The sequence below is a fragment of the Chanodichthys erythropterus genome, chromosome 18 (genome assembly GCF_024489055.1).
Source record: "Chanodichthys erythropterus isolate Z2021 chromosome 18, ASM2448905v1, whole genome shotgun sequence".
NCBI lineage: Eukaryota > Metazoa > Chordata > Actinopteri > Cypriniformes > Xenocyprididae > Chanodichthys > Chanodichthys erythropterus.
The window spans coordinates 37,035,977-37,051,655 of record NC_090238.1 but is presented as its reverse complement, the minus strand read 5'-3'; the positions used below and the strand labels follow the sequence as shown (position 1 = coordinate 37,051,655).

At 37.3% G+C, this 15,679-nt stretch overlaps 1 protein-coding gene across 2 annotated transcripts in view; it reads left to right on the top strand.

The window, feature by feature from the left end:
* The first annotated feature begins 2,432 nt into the window (after positions 1–2,432).
* Positions 2,433–15,679, top strand: part of plcb1 (phospholipase C beta 1) — a 79,080-nt gene continuing 65,833 nt past the window's right edge. For both annotated transcript variants that reach the window (XR_010892565.1, XM_067368444.1), the window contains exons 1-3: positions 2,433–2,866; positions 7,786–7,863; positions 15,588–15,656. Coding sequence is in view for 1 of the 2 variants with exons in the window: in XM_067368444.1 (XP_067224545.1) it covers positions 2,768–2,866; positions 7,786–7,863; positions 15,588–15,656 (246 nt within the window). In the remaining variant the exon portion in view is untranslated. The remainder of the gene's footprint in view (positions 2,867–7,785; positions 7,864–15,587; positions 15,657–15,679) is intronic.

Genomic DNA, 15,679 nt, shown 5'->3' with positions numbered 1-15,679 from the left:
ATAATTTCTTATTCTAAAGTTACAATTTTTCATACATTTGGATCATTGAAATAAAAAATATGTGATTACAATCAAGTCTTGTCTTTTAGATGCAACTTTTGTGGCATTATTGCAAAAACAAGACCTCAACAAAAACAAACAAAATGTAAACTTGGACAAAAATACTGATTTAATGTATTTTGTAATGTTTAAATATATATTCACAAAATATACATCACAAAAGCTGTTTATGAGCAGTTAAGCCCTGCTATACTTCATGAAGTATACTTCATTTGACTCATATGTGTTCACAGGCGTTCGACGCATGCGCAGTTTTGAACAGTCTCTCGCCAAGAGTTACAACCCTTTGTATTCTTTCATGCTAGAGTTGTCCAAATGAGGGTACTTTCTAACCTCTTCACACAATCTCTCGTCTATAGGCCTATGTCGTCGCTGTAGCTCGCATGTGTTCCGGTCTGTTCCGTTTATGCAGTTTTTCTTTGACTGTCTTGTTAATCGACGCCCCCAGGGCATGGTTGCCACCTTGTGGATAAACTAATTACAGCAAAAAAATTCATGCAAAAATTTAAATTGAAATTAATGCCCATATCCGACCTGCACGTACAAGTATGGGCTGTTACAAAAATCCATTGGTGCACGTACAGTACGTGTGTAATCTTCTAAAATTGCGTCATGTGCACTGTACGCAAACCCTCGCATACACATAAAAAGTGAAGTATACTTTGGGCTTTAGCCACATTCAGAAAAATTAAAGGTGCCCTAGAATCAAACATTGAATTTATCTTGACATAGTTGAATAACAAGAGTTCAGTACATGGAAATGACATACAGTGAGTCTCAAACTCCATTCCTTCCTCCTTCTTATGTAAATCTCATTTGTTTAAAAGACCTCAGAAGAACAGGCGAATCTCAACATAACACCGACTGTTACGTAACAGTCGGGATCATTAATATGTACGCCCCCAATATTTGCATATGCCAGCTCATGTTCAAGGCATTACACAAGGGCAGCCAGTATTAACGTCTGGATCTGTGCACAGCTGAATCATCAGACTAGGTAAGCAAGCAAGAACAATCGCGAAAAATGGCAGATGGAGCGATAATAACTGACATGATCCATGATAGCATGATATTTTTAGTGACATTTGTAAATTGTCTTTCTAAATGTTTCGTTAGCATGTTGCTAATGTACTGTTAAATGTGGTTAAAGTTACCATCGTTTCTTACTGTATTCACGGAGACAAGAGCCGTCGCTATTTTCATTATTAAACACTTGCAGTCTGTATAATTCATAAACACAACTTCATTCTTTATAAATCTCTCCAACAGTGTAGCATTAGCCGTTAGCCACAGAGCACAGCCTCAAACTCATTCAGAATCAAATGTAAACATCCAAATAAATACTATACTCACATGATCCGATGCATGCATGCAGTATGCATGACGAACATCTTGTAAAGATCCATTTGAGGGTTATATTAGCTGTGCGAACTTTGTAAATGCACTGTATTATAGTCGAGAGCTCAGGGGGGCAGGGAGCACGTGATTTAAAGGGGACACAGCCTGAATCGGTGCATAGTTAATGATGCCCCAAAATAGGCAGTTAAAAAAATTAATTAAAAAATATCTATGGGGTATTTTGAGCTGAAACTTCAGAGACACATTCAGGGGACACCTTAGACTTATAAAAACTGGTTCTAGGGCACCTTTAATGAGTCTCTATGGGCCTCTGCTGGATGTATATGGTAACTACAACTTTTTTTTTTCTAAAACTGTATTTCCTACAGATTTTTCTCTGACCAGCAGATGACAGAATTCTGCATCGAACACCTATATTAATATCCAGAAACAACTCATATTTACGGGCCCTTTTTTAAAAAAAATAAAAATGTAATATTTCATATGCATGCTAATGGTATAGTTGAGGAATACTCATATAATATCATATTCAAATTCCCAAAACATAAATGTATAGATGAGAACTAAACAACCCCCCCAAAAAAGATATATCATTTGTATTATTAAAAATGTATATTTTTTTTATACAATCGCTCTCTAAATATTGACCTCAAACACCCAGAGTGTAAACTGGAAATGAAGTTTATGAGGGTTAAATGTCACAATGAAAAATTGTCACAATGCAAAAAAAAAAGGAAAAAGAAATTGTATATCCCTTTCATTTCTCACTGTATTGTGCTTTTCATATGAACAAACTTTGATTTATTCGTAATTGTTGTAATAGATAGTCTTCAGTGCTGTATTCCATAGGGCTAAAATAGTTATTAAAAATCCTCCAACGTGTCCTGCCTGCATTCTCTTTGCAGAGGTGTTATGAAATGTTTAATTGTGACGGTTGGTTCAGCAGGGGAGGGAAGCGCTGCGCACTAGGAGGCGCTGGATCTCAGCGCGCACATGAGTCAGTGTGCGGAGGACACGCGCTCGCTCGCTCGCTCACTCACTCACTCTCTCCATCATTTATGATCGCTGTTTCTCCCCGCTGCTCATTTGCTCCGCGTCTTCGATCACTCCTTGCGTTCTGAAACACAAACCCGCGGCGTTTTGTGAAACGATACCGCAGGCATGTGATGTGTCCATATGCCAAGGGCTTCTAAATGACCATCCGCGTGCGTAAAGAAGCGCTTCCATTCACCAGAACTGTTTCGCTGTCATCCTGTGCGCTCTGCTTTGGCTTCTTCCCGGAGAAGAAAGAGAGAGACTTGATTTTTTTCTCCCCACAGCTGTTTTGGGTGTAAATGTTGAAGCTTGAATGGCTGGAGCTCAACCTGGCGTTCATGCGCTTCAACTCAAGCCGGTGCGCGTGTCCGAGAGTCTGAAGCGAGGCAGTAGATTTATGAAATGGGATGAGGTAAGTCACAATTTGCCGGTGTGTCAGAGAATGAATGCACATGACGCTTCTGCGGTGAATGTGTGCGGCGTTTTGTTTGTTGGATTGCCCGCGCGGATGTTGCATTGTTTACATATCCAACAGCAAACGCCGCAGACCCTCACAATCAGCTCTCGGTCGACCTTTATTGATGTTATTCACAGAGAAACGAGCCCACTAAGATCAGTTTCGAGTTCTCAAGTCCATCAGCATGTTCACAGACTCCATCTGGACTGAGTGTCAGAGTCTCTGCAGAGGCTCATGAGAATGACATCAGGTTACTTTGTGTGCAGTAATGTATCACTGCATCTCAGCCCTGTCGCTACTTTGCAGAAACCTAATGCAACCAGCTCGAGATGATTCCTCACTATGTAATATGAACATATAAAACCTTTAAAAAGAAGCATGCATTTGGAGACCGAATGTGTCGCATTTTGTAGCGAGTGCTGCATGAGCATTGATTGAGTGTGGATCAGCACTGAGGTGTTACACATTCACCTGTTGGATCAGCAAGAAAAAACTTGCTGCACTCTGGGAATCAACACTTTGGTATAAGATAATTGTCAAACATTTATTTTAAAGCATTTTTTCCCCTTATATTGCAGATGTGCTTTATTCTGTAAGAGGACTAGATATTTTAAAAGGGGACCTATAATGCCCATTTTTGCTAGATGTAATATTAGTGTCCCCAGAATGTGTGTGTGAAGTTTCAGCTCAAAATCCCCCACAGATCATTTTTATAACTTGTCAAATTTGCCTCTATTTGTGTGTGAGCAAAAACACGCCGTTTTTGTGTGTCCATTTAAATGCAAATGAGCTGCTGCTCCTGCCCCCTTTCCAGAAGAGGGCGGAGCTTTAACAGCTAAACAACAACAAAGCTGGAGAATCTCACGCAGCCAAAATGAGGAAAGTGTTCAGCCTTACATTGTTCAAACCGGAGTCGACACTGATGGAGAGACTCAGGAAGAAGTTACAACTTTTAGACGTTTCTGAATGGTTAGTGGATAAATTGATGTAGTTGCTGTGGAGTTGATTCAACTCATCCACTAGCATGTGCCGTCATGTTCATCTTTTGTGTTGAATTGATCCTCGTTTGTGAAGCAGTCCGGTGTAAAATGACAACAACACTCTACTACAACAACTCTTCCTCTTCTCTATAGCAGCCCAACATGGCCCCGCCCCCTTTGTTGTGTGTTCTCAGGGGTGGGATTATGTAAATTTTGTGGTTTGTGATGTCACTAACCCAGGAAGAAGCTTGTTGTAGTTCCTACCAGCCGTTTGTTGTAGTCCTTAAAAAGCGATTTCTGTAAAAGAAAATATCTCCTTTTCATTGAACTTTGAGTGTCGTAACTTTGCAGATGTTGTTTATGATCAAACAGCAACATTACACACTAACTAAAGTTAAAAAAAAGTCAAATCATAATCAACCACACTTTTAAAGGGATAGTTCACTCAAAAATGAAAAAATTCTGTCATCATTTAGTCACCATCATGTTGTTCCAAACATGAGTAAATGATGACAGAATTTTTTATTTTTTGAGTGAACTATCCCTTTAAGAATGTTCTCCATGATATTGCATTTCATGGTTGATCAATATGGGTTTTTAATGACCAATTCTTGCACTTTTAATTTTAGTCCATGCAGAGCGTAAATATTTGATTACATCCTTCATTTAAAAATCAACTGTAACTCAACTATCAAGAGGTTTTGATGTGGTTTTGTAAATTATCTTAAGTAAATCATTTGTCGTTATTGGTAACATCAGTACTCTTGTCCTTTATGTCATGCTCTAAAGCTAACCGCAACCATCCTATAATAATAAAATCCACCCACTCCTTTTTTAATCCCCATAAATCATAAGCAGTGTCTCAGAACAAGCCGTTTTCATTATGTCAGACTGCTCAGGCCCCGCCCACGACTGCTGACGGGCTCTGCCGTATTAGCATAGACCCCACCCTGAGCGAGTTGTACACTCTCCGCTATTTTCTCCAGGCCGGAGCAGCTGTAGCGAAGCAACTCATGTGTTTTGTTGTTGGATGTAAGAGTGAACATAACAGTCTTAATTTCCTCCTGACATCAGAGCCGCTGAAGACACAGTGGATTAGTTTCACTGTTGAAGGGAATGCGCCCCCATATACCTAAATTCATTTATGTTTGTGCGAAGCATTTTACACCACACTGCTTTATACAGAGGCACAATACAAAACACTAAAACGTCGTCAGCTCAAAGATGGATCAGTACAAACTGTTCGTGAAATTATAACCGTGATTAAACTAAACTGTACCTGTTCTATCAACATGCAAAATATATTCTCTGGCTCTGTAGGCATCATTGTCTGACTCCGGTTCGAAATGAACGCCAATACTGACAGTTCCTGACATTTTCAGTGCGTGAGATTGTCCTGTTTTGTTGTTGTCTGTATGCCGGCATGGTAGAAATCGAATCCCCCCAGGAATCGGTTCTTCTTTTAGGACTCCATTGGTTATTCCATTGGTAATTTCATTGGTTCAACAGACTTTTAATGGGTAGTATTTTTAGTGCCTGATTATAATTCCTGCAAAATCACATTATGATTTATACTGTTTAAAAGGCGTTTTAATGAGCAATAATAGGGGGGGTTTTAAGCAACCGCTGCTGATGGAATGGGACTCTTTTTCTCATGACACCAGAGCATGAGCTCTTGAAGCTCCGCCCTTTTCCTGAAAGGGGGCGGGAACAGCAGCTCATTTGCATTTAAAGGGACACACAAAAACTGTTTTTGCTCACACCCAAAAAGTGGCAATTTTAACAAGATATAATAAATGATCTGTGGGGTATTTTGAGCTGAAACTTCACAGACACATTCTGGGCACACTAGGGATTTTATTTTACACCTTGTAAAAAGATGCATAATAGGTGCCCTTTAATCATTTAGAAACTGCTGCTATAAATTCTGTCCAAAAAGCTCTAGGTGGTGCATTTGAAGTCTGATACCATTTTCAGTTATTTTTCTTATTTAAAACATTTTATTTGCATAACAAATTATCAACAGACAAGAACAATCAGCATGCATTTGGCGTGTTTCTCTACATGAACAAAACCTGAGCATCATCATGTTCTCCAAAATGATTTGAGATGATCTAAAGAGCTTCAATGTCAATGTCTTGACCTAGAAATAGTGCAGAATCTGAAATAATTCTTACTATTCTTAGTCTTACTTAATCAAGGTTTAAAAGAAACAAAAATCCCAGATGGTTCTCATGAATTTTGCAGTCCTTTAGAAGCTGTGTTCACTTTAAATAAATGCAGTAAGTATTCTGGAGGAGTCTGACTTCTATCAGCACCGTAATGCCATACAGCCTTACATGAGCTTATGCTGAAAATGTTGACGTTTAAAAGCTTTTCTCTGCAAATAAAACTGGAAATGTTGGCCTGTTGCTATGGCAACTTTCATGCTTTAAATTCCCGTCTTCCTTGCCTGCCTTACATTAGCTAAGACATGCTGCGCCGCCCAACTTAGATGTGCAGTTAGAATGTGGGCAGACCCACGCAAGATCTAAAATAACACAATCAATTACAGGTCTCTTTATAAAGGGATGCCGCGATCGCACCGTCTGCTTGAGGGGTAAATGCTCCCCTTTCCTCACCAGCTTGTCTGTTCAAATGTCCTGCTCAAAAAGACACGACCGCATCATGTTTGAAACAGGACCGGCGTCTCGTTTTATGCTTGAGACTTTATTACAAGCCAGCGTGAATCACACTAATATAGAGCACTTATGCAATCTCTGAGTCAAACCTCGAATTTCGGTCCGTCCCGTATCGAGAAACATGTTTTCAAGTGGATTTCCACAAAAATCCCATGTGTTTTTCTTGCGCGAGGTAAGATTAGTCTTTACCTCCCACAGAAACATGACGTCGCTTAACTGAAGACTTTGATTTTGCTGCTCTTTTTATTCAGGGTACTTAAAATAACTCCTGCAGTTGACTTTACAGACCCTGTAATGTCAAAATGATGGGTTTTATTTCATCTGTTGGCTCTGAGCTCATCTATATGCCGGTGTAAAAGGAAACTTTTAGCGTTTGAATTGTGCCATCCTTCTCCTCCAGCTGTACTGATAACATCATATGGGATTCAGATCCATATATGCACGATAGCAAGCAGTAAATCATGGTTTATGTAAACTAAAGGCTATAGAGTGCAACAGTGCCTGTCCACTTTTTCAGCGGCGTTGGTTGTAGAAGTATTTTTTCCATTCATTTCTACGATAGGGATTTTAAAAAAAATACGTTTTTTTTTTAAGCCATGAACCAAACCAACCCGCTACGAGGAGAATCTTAACATTATAAACTTTGATTTGAAGCAAAAAAGTGTTTGAAAATCGGACAAAAATACAAGACTATGAACTTAACGGCTTTAGTGAGGAAAAGAACTACAATCCCATGAAGCATTGCGAACAGCATAATCAAATTAAAAACGATGGATCGATTCGATTATGTCATTCGCAGTGCTTCATGGGAGTGGGCGGAGCTAAACTGCTATTTTGTAAGTGTGTTGCTTCTTGCAACTCTCTGATTGGTGGAATTGTCATTATAGCATCATGGGTAATGTAGTTTTTTACTGACAAGTATGATTATTTAAAGTTGAAATAATGCAGACCTCGTAGCTCACAGTCAGTCTGTCTTTAAAGGTTTATACGTTTTTATTAAAAATCAATTTCCCTGTTGAAAGTTTTTACTTCCCTAAGCTGACTTTTGGACTCTGTTGGCTTTATTTAAAAAAATGTCTCTCAATATGTCCTGAATTTTGCAGGAAAAAAGGGATCTTTTCATGTAATGCATTTTGTAAATATGTTGTCTATAGCCATTTTTATATTATTTCTGCTGTGTGTTTAGACTAAAAAATGTAATTTCTCCGCTCAGGATTCTTCTACTGTGACTCCAGTGACGTTACGCGTCGATCCGCAGGGATACTTCCTGTACTGGACGGATCAGAATAAGGTAAAATCTCTCAAATCAAAATCCAGTGCAGCGTGATTGAAGCGTGTGATTATTATTGATATTTTGGAAACACAAGTGCTTCCCAGTTTTGTGTGTAATATTTGTTGATTGGATTTTCAGTGATATTTTATTATCATTACTAATATCTTAGTATCTGTTATTTGTTTTTAATTAGCTTTTATTTGTAGATATTTTCTGTTTTCATTTTAATTTTTAATGTTTTAGTAATTTTGGTGTGTTTTTGTTGTTTTGATTAGATTTTTAAAATACCTGTTATTCATTTTTATTTCAAATTTAGAGTAATTTTAGTACTAGTAAATTTTGCCTTTGACATTTACTTATTTATTTATTTCAATTAACATTATATGCATTTATTTATTTATTTTACTATTACGTTGTTTTTTTATTTACTTAACATTTTATTTCAATTAACATTATATGTATTTATTTAACATTTAATTTATTTCAATTAACATTACATGTATTTATTTAACATTTAATTTATTTCAATTACATTTTATTTTTGTTTATTTATATTTTTTGTTTTAACATTTAATTTCAATTAACATGAATGTATTTTGTATTTTTTATTTATCTAGCATTTTATTTTAATGAACTTTGCATTCATTTATTTAATTTTATTTATTTATATAACATCTAATTTATTTTAATTAACATTACATGTTTATTTATTTTTATTTACTCAACTTTTATTTCAATTAACATACATTTTTTGTTTATTTATTTTTATTTATTTATCTAGCATTTTCTTTCAATTATTGAATTCATTTATTTGTTTGTATTTGTTTATTTAACATTTAATTTATTTCAATTAAAATTACATTTATTTTTGTTAATTTTAAGTTATTTATTTAACATTTTATTTATATTAAATAATGATAATTTATCATTAGATTTATTTATTTATTCATTTATTTTATCATGTAATTTATTTCATTCAGCGTGAATGTTTTTAGTGTTTTTAGTTTTAGTTAACAATAAGAACACTGAACAAATGAGCATCTCATCAGAACAAAACAGTTAATTTTATCTTGTGCAGTGTCACTTTCCAAAGTCTGTCTGTAGGGAATGAGGTTGAGTCTATTGTCCAGATGGACCACTGACAGCCAACTGCTCACATTGCCTCAGAGTTTGGCTCATAGTGGCGTCCCACTTTAAATGAAAGATTTTCATTGAAGTATAGATACATTTTTAATTTCAAGTGTTCCATAGTTTGTCTCTCTGTCACTTTTTGCCATTGTAAATTTGCCATTTTGTCAGCGTTCATCTTGATTTATGTACCTGGAGCTGCTGATTTGATAAACAGCATCTAATAGATTGTGCTCAATAGTAATTGCTTTGAAACATTCTGAATAGAGTTACGTGTGGGTGAGGAGCAGAACAGGAAGTCACAATGTACTAAAAGGCAGAACTGCTCAATGGGATGCCAGACAATAATTACTCAAGAATCACAACCACATTTGGTGAGATAACATCAGTTCATTCTGCCGTTTACAGCAGCTTTGAAGGCGTCGGAAAGAACAATCGTATCTTATCATAGAAAATGAAGGTCATTGAGCTGTGTAAATGTTTTCAGCAAATGAACTGCTCACCTGCCATTGATTTTGAACTGTAAAAGAATGTTGAAAATACTTCAAACTCCTTCATGTTTCATGTTAATTCACCTCTTTTGATGAGACTATATATTTTAAGACAGAAATATGCAATTTAACATGAATTCAAAACTGATCCTATTCACTTTCATAATGCATGTTCCTGCTTTTGCATGCTGTTTCAAGGAAAAAAAGTCTTAATGTTGGTGTAGGATTTACTTTGAAAATTTTACGTTTTCACTGAGAAATTGCTATTAAAGGGGTCATGAAATGAGAAATCAACTTTTCTTAGAGCTTTTCATATATAAGAGGTCATTGTACTATAAGAATATCCTGTAATTTTAAGACCTATTTTTCTAATTTTCCTCGTAAGTCCAGTAAAAGCTTATATTGACACCAGGCCCAGTGAATGACTCGTCCCATAATGTGAAGATAGGTGAAACTCTGCCTCCACAGAATAAATCAATGCCTACTTCATCATTGCAGCTTTAGCCCCGCCCACTACTGTGTTAGTGAGATGAGAGAGAAGAGCGATACAGGACTAATATAACATTACCTTTCAAAGGATCCTAATGCGAGGAATATGGTTATTTATTTAATTTAAACAATGTGAATGTCTCAGTTGAGCTTTATTTATTTGTATTTGGTACATTTCACTGTGGATTCTTTGGGAAATCAATGCAGAAATTGATGAGATCACTGCTTTCATGAGCTCAACAACATGTCTGTGATCGACTACAATGTTCATCACTGCAACCTTTCATGCCACGATCTAAATAATGCCAAAGATTTAAGTTTAATGCTATAAGTCAACACACTGCATGATTAGTTAACCTTGAGAGCTGTAATAGTACAAACGTCCTAGAGAGTAATACTTAGCTATTTCATATGCAAAGATGTCAGCCAATCACAGCAGTGGGCATTTATACTGAAGTCTCACAGCAGATACGCCCCTTAAAACAGAGCGTTCAAATCAGAGGACTAAAATCAGGGGAGCAAAAATGCCTTGTATTTCTAAATTATGTACATTTTTGATGTAAAAAACATACTAACATTGTAAGTGCACCCCAGGAAACATTATAACACAATAAAACAACACAGTTCATGACCCCTTTAAATTTCACAAATAATTTAAAAGAAACAGCAAGCAACACACTGAATTATTAATTATTATTACCTACTAGTCTTCCTTTTATTTGTTGCGGCTTGAGCCGGTCGTGACAAATATGGGGGCTCGTCCGGGATTATTTTAAATCTTTGTTTCATTTACAACTTTGACCAGTATTTTTTACAGTGTAAATGTACATAAGTTGATCTTCGCATCTCTGGAAGTGAGGTCATAGAAGTTGAGCGTGGATTTGGCAGCATGTAACACCCTCTCCTCTCGCCCTTTTATATAAGAAAATCAATTATGATTCAGTCGAGTGCGAGTGTATTCCAGCAAACTTTATCATATCATTTGTCACGTAAGTCAGGATGCAGAGTTTGTGAAAGCAGCAGTGAGTAATATCACAATAATATTCATCTGAGTGACTCAATCTTCTGACACCAGATGGTATTGAATAAAACGTTGCTAATTGTGACGGACTCGCAGGACACCAAAACTGCATTCGATTATAGTCTTAAGAACAGTGTCTGTGCTTACAAATATTGATGAAAACAAAAGCAGCTCACACTTTACCTTAAAACTAAATAAATGGTAACTCATTCTTGACAGGTTCTGTGAGATATCATGTGAATAATATACAGGCACATGGACAGACACCAGAGTTCACAGTTGTGGTTTTTTTAGTCTTCTTGCAAATCACTGGAAACAAACCTGACAGTTTTTCCTGTCAATAAAATACGTGAGGAATTCCAGAACAGGCGCCTCTGGCCAATAGTAATAAAATAGCATCCTGTATTGTTATGCAAAGCAAGTGTCTATTGAATCAATACGTGATTTTCTATATTTAGATGCGCTACAGACCGGATTGTCGCCAGCGAGGGACGAGCAAATCATTATAGTCACTTACAACCGGCTCCACTATTGAACATTGTAGCACGTTTGTGAGTTTTCTGTGGATAGAGAGTCAATAGACTGCGGTTTGCTCTGCTGACCTACAGATATTTGATCATGTAGTCTCAATGGATTTTCACAGGAGCAGCTCGCTGGCGACGGCTTCTGCAAGCTGATTTCAAAGGTGCCTGGTGCCTGTCTTCAAATTGCTTTAGCCCAACTCCACCTCCATCCCCTGTTGCCATGGCGCTGGTGAAGCGCTCGCCACCATACTCGAATTTTCATAGTTGAACCGTTTGACTGAGAGAGAAGCTTTCATTATTCAGATAGCCTTGGCAGTTATCATAAATATTATATAGTCGTATTATGGGGAGCATTGCTTTGCATAGCATCATGGTTGCATGTCTGACAGGCACCTTCACATGATCAGAAAATGTAACACTACAGGCATTGTTGGGTTTCTCGTCCGTGTCGTTTGTGGATTGTGTTTTCGTTTCAAAGTGAAATAAATGTGAGTTGAGTTGGGAATGACCTCGTGGCCTAGTGAATATTAAAGGAGACGTGTTTCTCGTCCTGTGTTAGTGTTTTAGGTCAAATCGCTGAACAAATGACATCCAGGTTGTCTTTATATAATCTCCTGGAGTCCGCTGTCCTCACCCTCAACTGCACAGAAATGTGTCACAACCGCAAAAGTGTGTCAGCGAGGGGTGGGGATTGAAGTCCATCCAAAATGTGTTTCAGGAATGAACAGAATTGTAATATAGGAATAATGATCATTTTGAGATTTAATTGGTAATTATATGGATGTTTTTTAATGGCCAATAACTCGCATATAGGACTGTATGTGTAAAACATATTAAATCTGTTATATCTGTCTTTTCTTCCAGACAGACTGTTTGTCAGTGTATTAAAGGGGTGGGCATGGGTGTCCAGTCCTGCTCCTGGAGGGCCACTGTGCTGCCGAGTTTAGCTCTAACCCCAATTAAACACACCTGAACCAGCTAATCAAGGTTTTTAGGAATACAGGAAATTTCCAGGCAGATATATGTTGAGGTAAGTGGGAGCTAAACTCTGCAGGACAGTGGCCTTCTATGACCGAGTTTGGACGATCACTGTGATTTTGCCAGGTAAGACAAGTTCCTGGATCAGCATATTTTGTTGATCCTGGAACAACATTCCTATCTGAAAATTTAGTCCTAACCTTTTCCCAACTCCTAAACCTATCCCTACCCATAACTTATCCCTAAAATCAGAGGGATATGGTAGTTGAATAAAACTGTTGTGGAAGCACCTAACCCAAGTTGTAAGCCTAAACTTGACATAAATGGTAAACTTGTAAACTTGATTGGAATGTTGTTCCAGGATCAACAAAGATGTTGATCCAGGAAAATGTTGTACTTGGTGAAATCAAGTTCACTGAGTTGGGACACCCATGGAGGCTGGGATTTTGCAATCATTATTTCTGCAGGTTATGCCAGTAGGTGGCGACAAGTGACTGTTTTTATGAGAGGCTTTTTAATTCAACCGATACCATGGGGAAAAAATGCCACATAGGTATCTCATAATTATATCATAATTTGGCAGCAGGTTTATTAGGCTGCTGTCACTTTAAGATCTGACACACACATCTATTATACTGTTACCCGTGTGTTTTCTTTCTCAACAGTTTACGGTCACTTAAAACAAAACTGACTGTGTTTACATGAATGAATACTCGCCATGACCGGCATTTTGACATTATTTTGTGTGTATTTGATGGTTTAGGTGCAAAAAGCAGTGAAAAAGAACTCAATTTAGTACTGAGAGGCAGCTTTATGTGCTCAAAATAAAAAAAGTAAAATTGTGCACAATATGTGCAATCCCATGCCGTAATTCAAGACCTGTAACACCAACAATATTCATCTGGAACAAATGAAACGAGTGAGTGAGGGGAGGAGGGTTTGTGTGTCAACTCGCTGTCGGAGAGATGAGAGAGAGAAAGGGCAGCTAATATCATGTATCTGTTCTGTGGAAAATGAGTATTGGGAGCATTTCAGATATTTCAGTATCGATATGTATCGAAAAAATCGTTGGTTGGATGGGGGGAGAGAGGGGAGTCCGCACCGCCATTTCGAAGTGCCTTCAACTTCGTCAAGTGGACGAGGGAAGTTTATTTAGACAGACCCTTGATTTTGACAGAGGGAGTCTACTCATATGTACACTTTAGGCAGATCCATAGACCACAGTGCAATACGATTGTTATGTCACTACACCAACCCATTGTGATCAAGGGCTTAGGGCGTTTCATTTACTGCCGCCAGTAGTAGGCACTCGTGCATGTAAGCAGTAGTATACATCCAAGTGAATGAGATGGAGGGATGTCAGCAAGGGAAGGTATTAAAAGGGCTGTGTCCGAAATCACATACTCTCTTGAGTAGGTACATATTTTGAATAAATAATAACTTTGCGACTGCTAAAAACATACATTCTATATAGTATGAATGTGTGTAGTATGAATGCAATCTGGATATACTACATCTGCAATATTGTCATTATTATGTGACCTACCAATGTCAGTTGGTGTAAACCCACCAGTTACAGATCTTCTCCCTTTTCCTCATGGGATAGTAAAGTGTACATCGTATGCATGCTTCAAAATCTTGTTGAAAGTAGTAAGTCATCCGTGTACTTTTTGCATACTCTTTTATGAGTACTAAACTTTTTTTGTCACATACTCTTTTTCACTTACTATATACTAGGGCAGTATGCGATTCATTCAAAAATACTGATTCATTCAGGAACAAAGTTCAACCGTGTTGAGTCATTGAATTGTTCACTCAACCAACTTGTTGGATCATCCCAAAACAAAACACCATAGTGTGTTGCTCAGATATTCGCGGCGGATCTGTTGTGTTTGTTTTCGTGAATGGAGGAAAAACAGATTATAACCTGCGATATTGTGTCTAAAATGTAGGTTAGTCAATATTAACTTCTTGTTTATTGAAATTAGGGATGCACCGATATGAAAATTTCGCCCGATACCAATAACTGATAAATCTTTATATTTGAAAGCCAATAACCGATATATTGGCGGATAAATCTAAATCCAATTTTTTATATATTTTTTGAGAGCCTGATTACAAAGACAAAAGTCTCACCATTAAAAGCAATGTCCCAAGCACACAATTATAATGTTCTCATTATAATTTTATGTAGCTTATATGACAGACTTGCTGCACATGTTGAACTTAAACTGTATTTTCCTTTTTAAAATGATTTCAATCATATTTCAAGCAATTCAAATCCATAATGGCGGGCAGTGTGCTTCTGAAGTGTCTCAGCTGAAGGTAATAATCCATTATTCGTCAACTTTAATATATCAGCCAAATTTTCTTATTGGGCCAATAATGCCAACATTAAAAATGAGCATATATCGGCCGATAACGATATGGTGGCCGTACATTGTGCATCTCTAATTGAAATGTTGTAGAAAAGGAATATCACAATCACAATGTTTGTGATATTCATATTTGGAAAAAGCATACCTTGATTATTATGAGATCACAATATGCATGCTTTTTGTGTCACTACAGGGCACTGTTACATGCCTGAAGCATATGAGGACATCAGGTTTTACCATCATACGAATGATGATGTTCTATTTTTATACTCCAATCATTGCTGTGTTGCATAAACGAGTATAAAGAGCAAATGCCTCTTTGTTTTGTTCCAGCTCAGTTGTAGCTCAGTCGTGCCAGCCGAATGCCGTCAGCTTTCGTTTCTGCTGCAGCTGTCAGAAAGCATATCTATCAGTGTGTCCATTACACACTGCAGACGCAAATAATGCGGCGCTCTGGCCCTGCATCATTTCCTTAGGAATGTATTTTTAAGAGAGTCATTAGATTATTTCTTTGATCTGGATCTGCGTGTGTGAATTAGTCACTGTTTTACGTCTGCTTAATTATTAATTCTTGATTTTCCGTCAGTGTTTTCTCTGTCAACATTTCCCGTGCTGTTACCTTGTGTGACATCTGAATGGCCTTTGTGATATTTAACATAATATTGATTCGCTCCAACAGCATGCAATTGTGCTTTGTGATCTGTGACATAATATCTGCCCCTCTTTCTTTCAGGAAACAGACCTATTGGACATCACCTACATCAAAGATGCAAGAACAGGGAAATGCACCAAAACGCCAAAGGTAAGATTATATTCAATGCACCC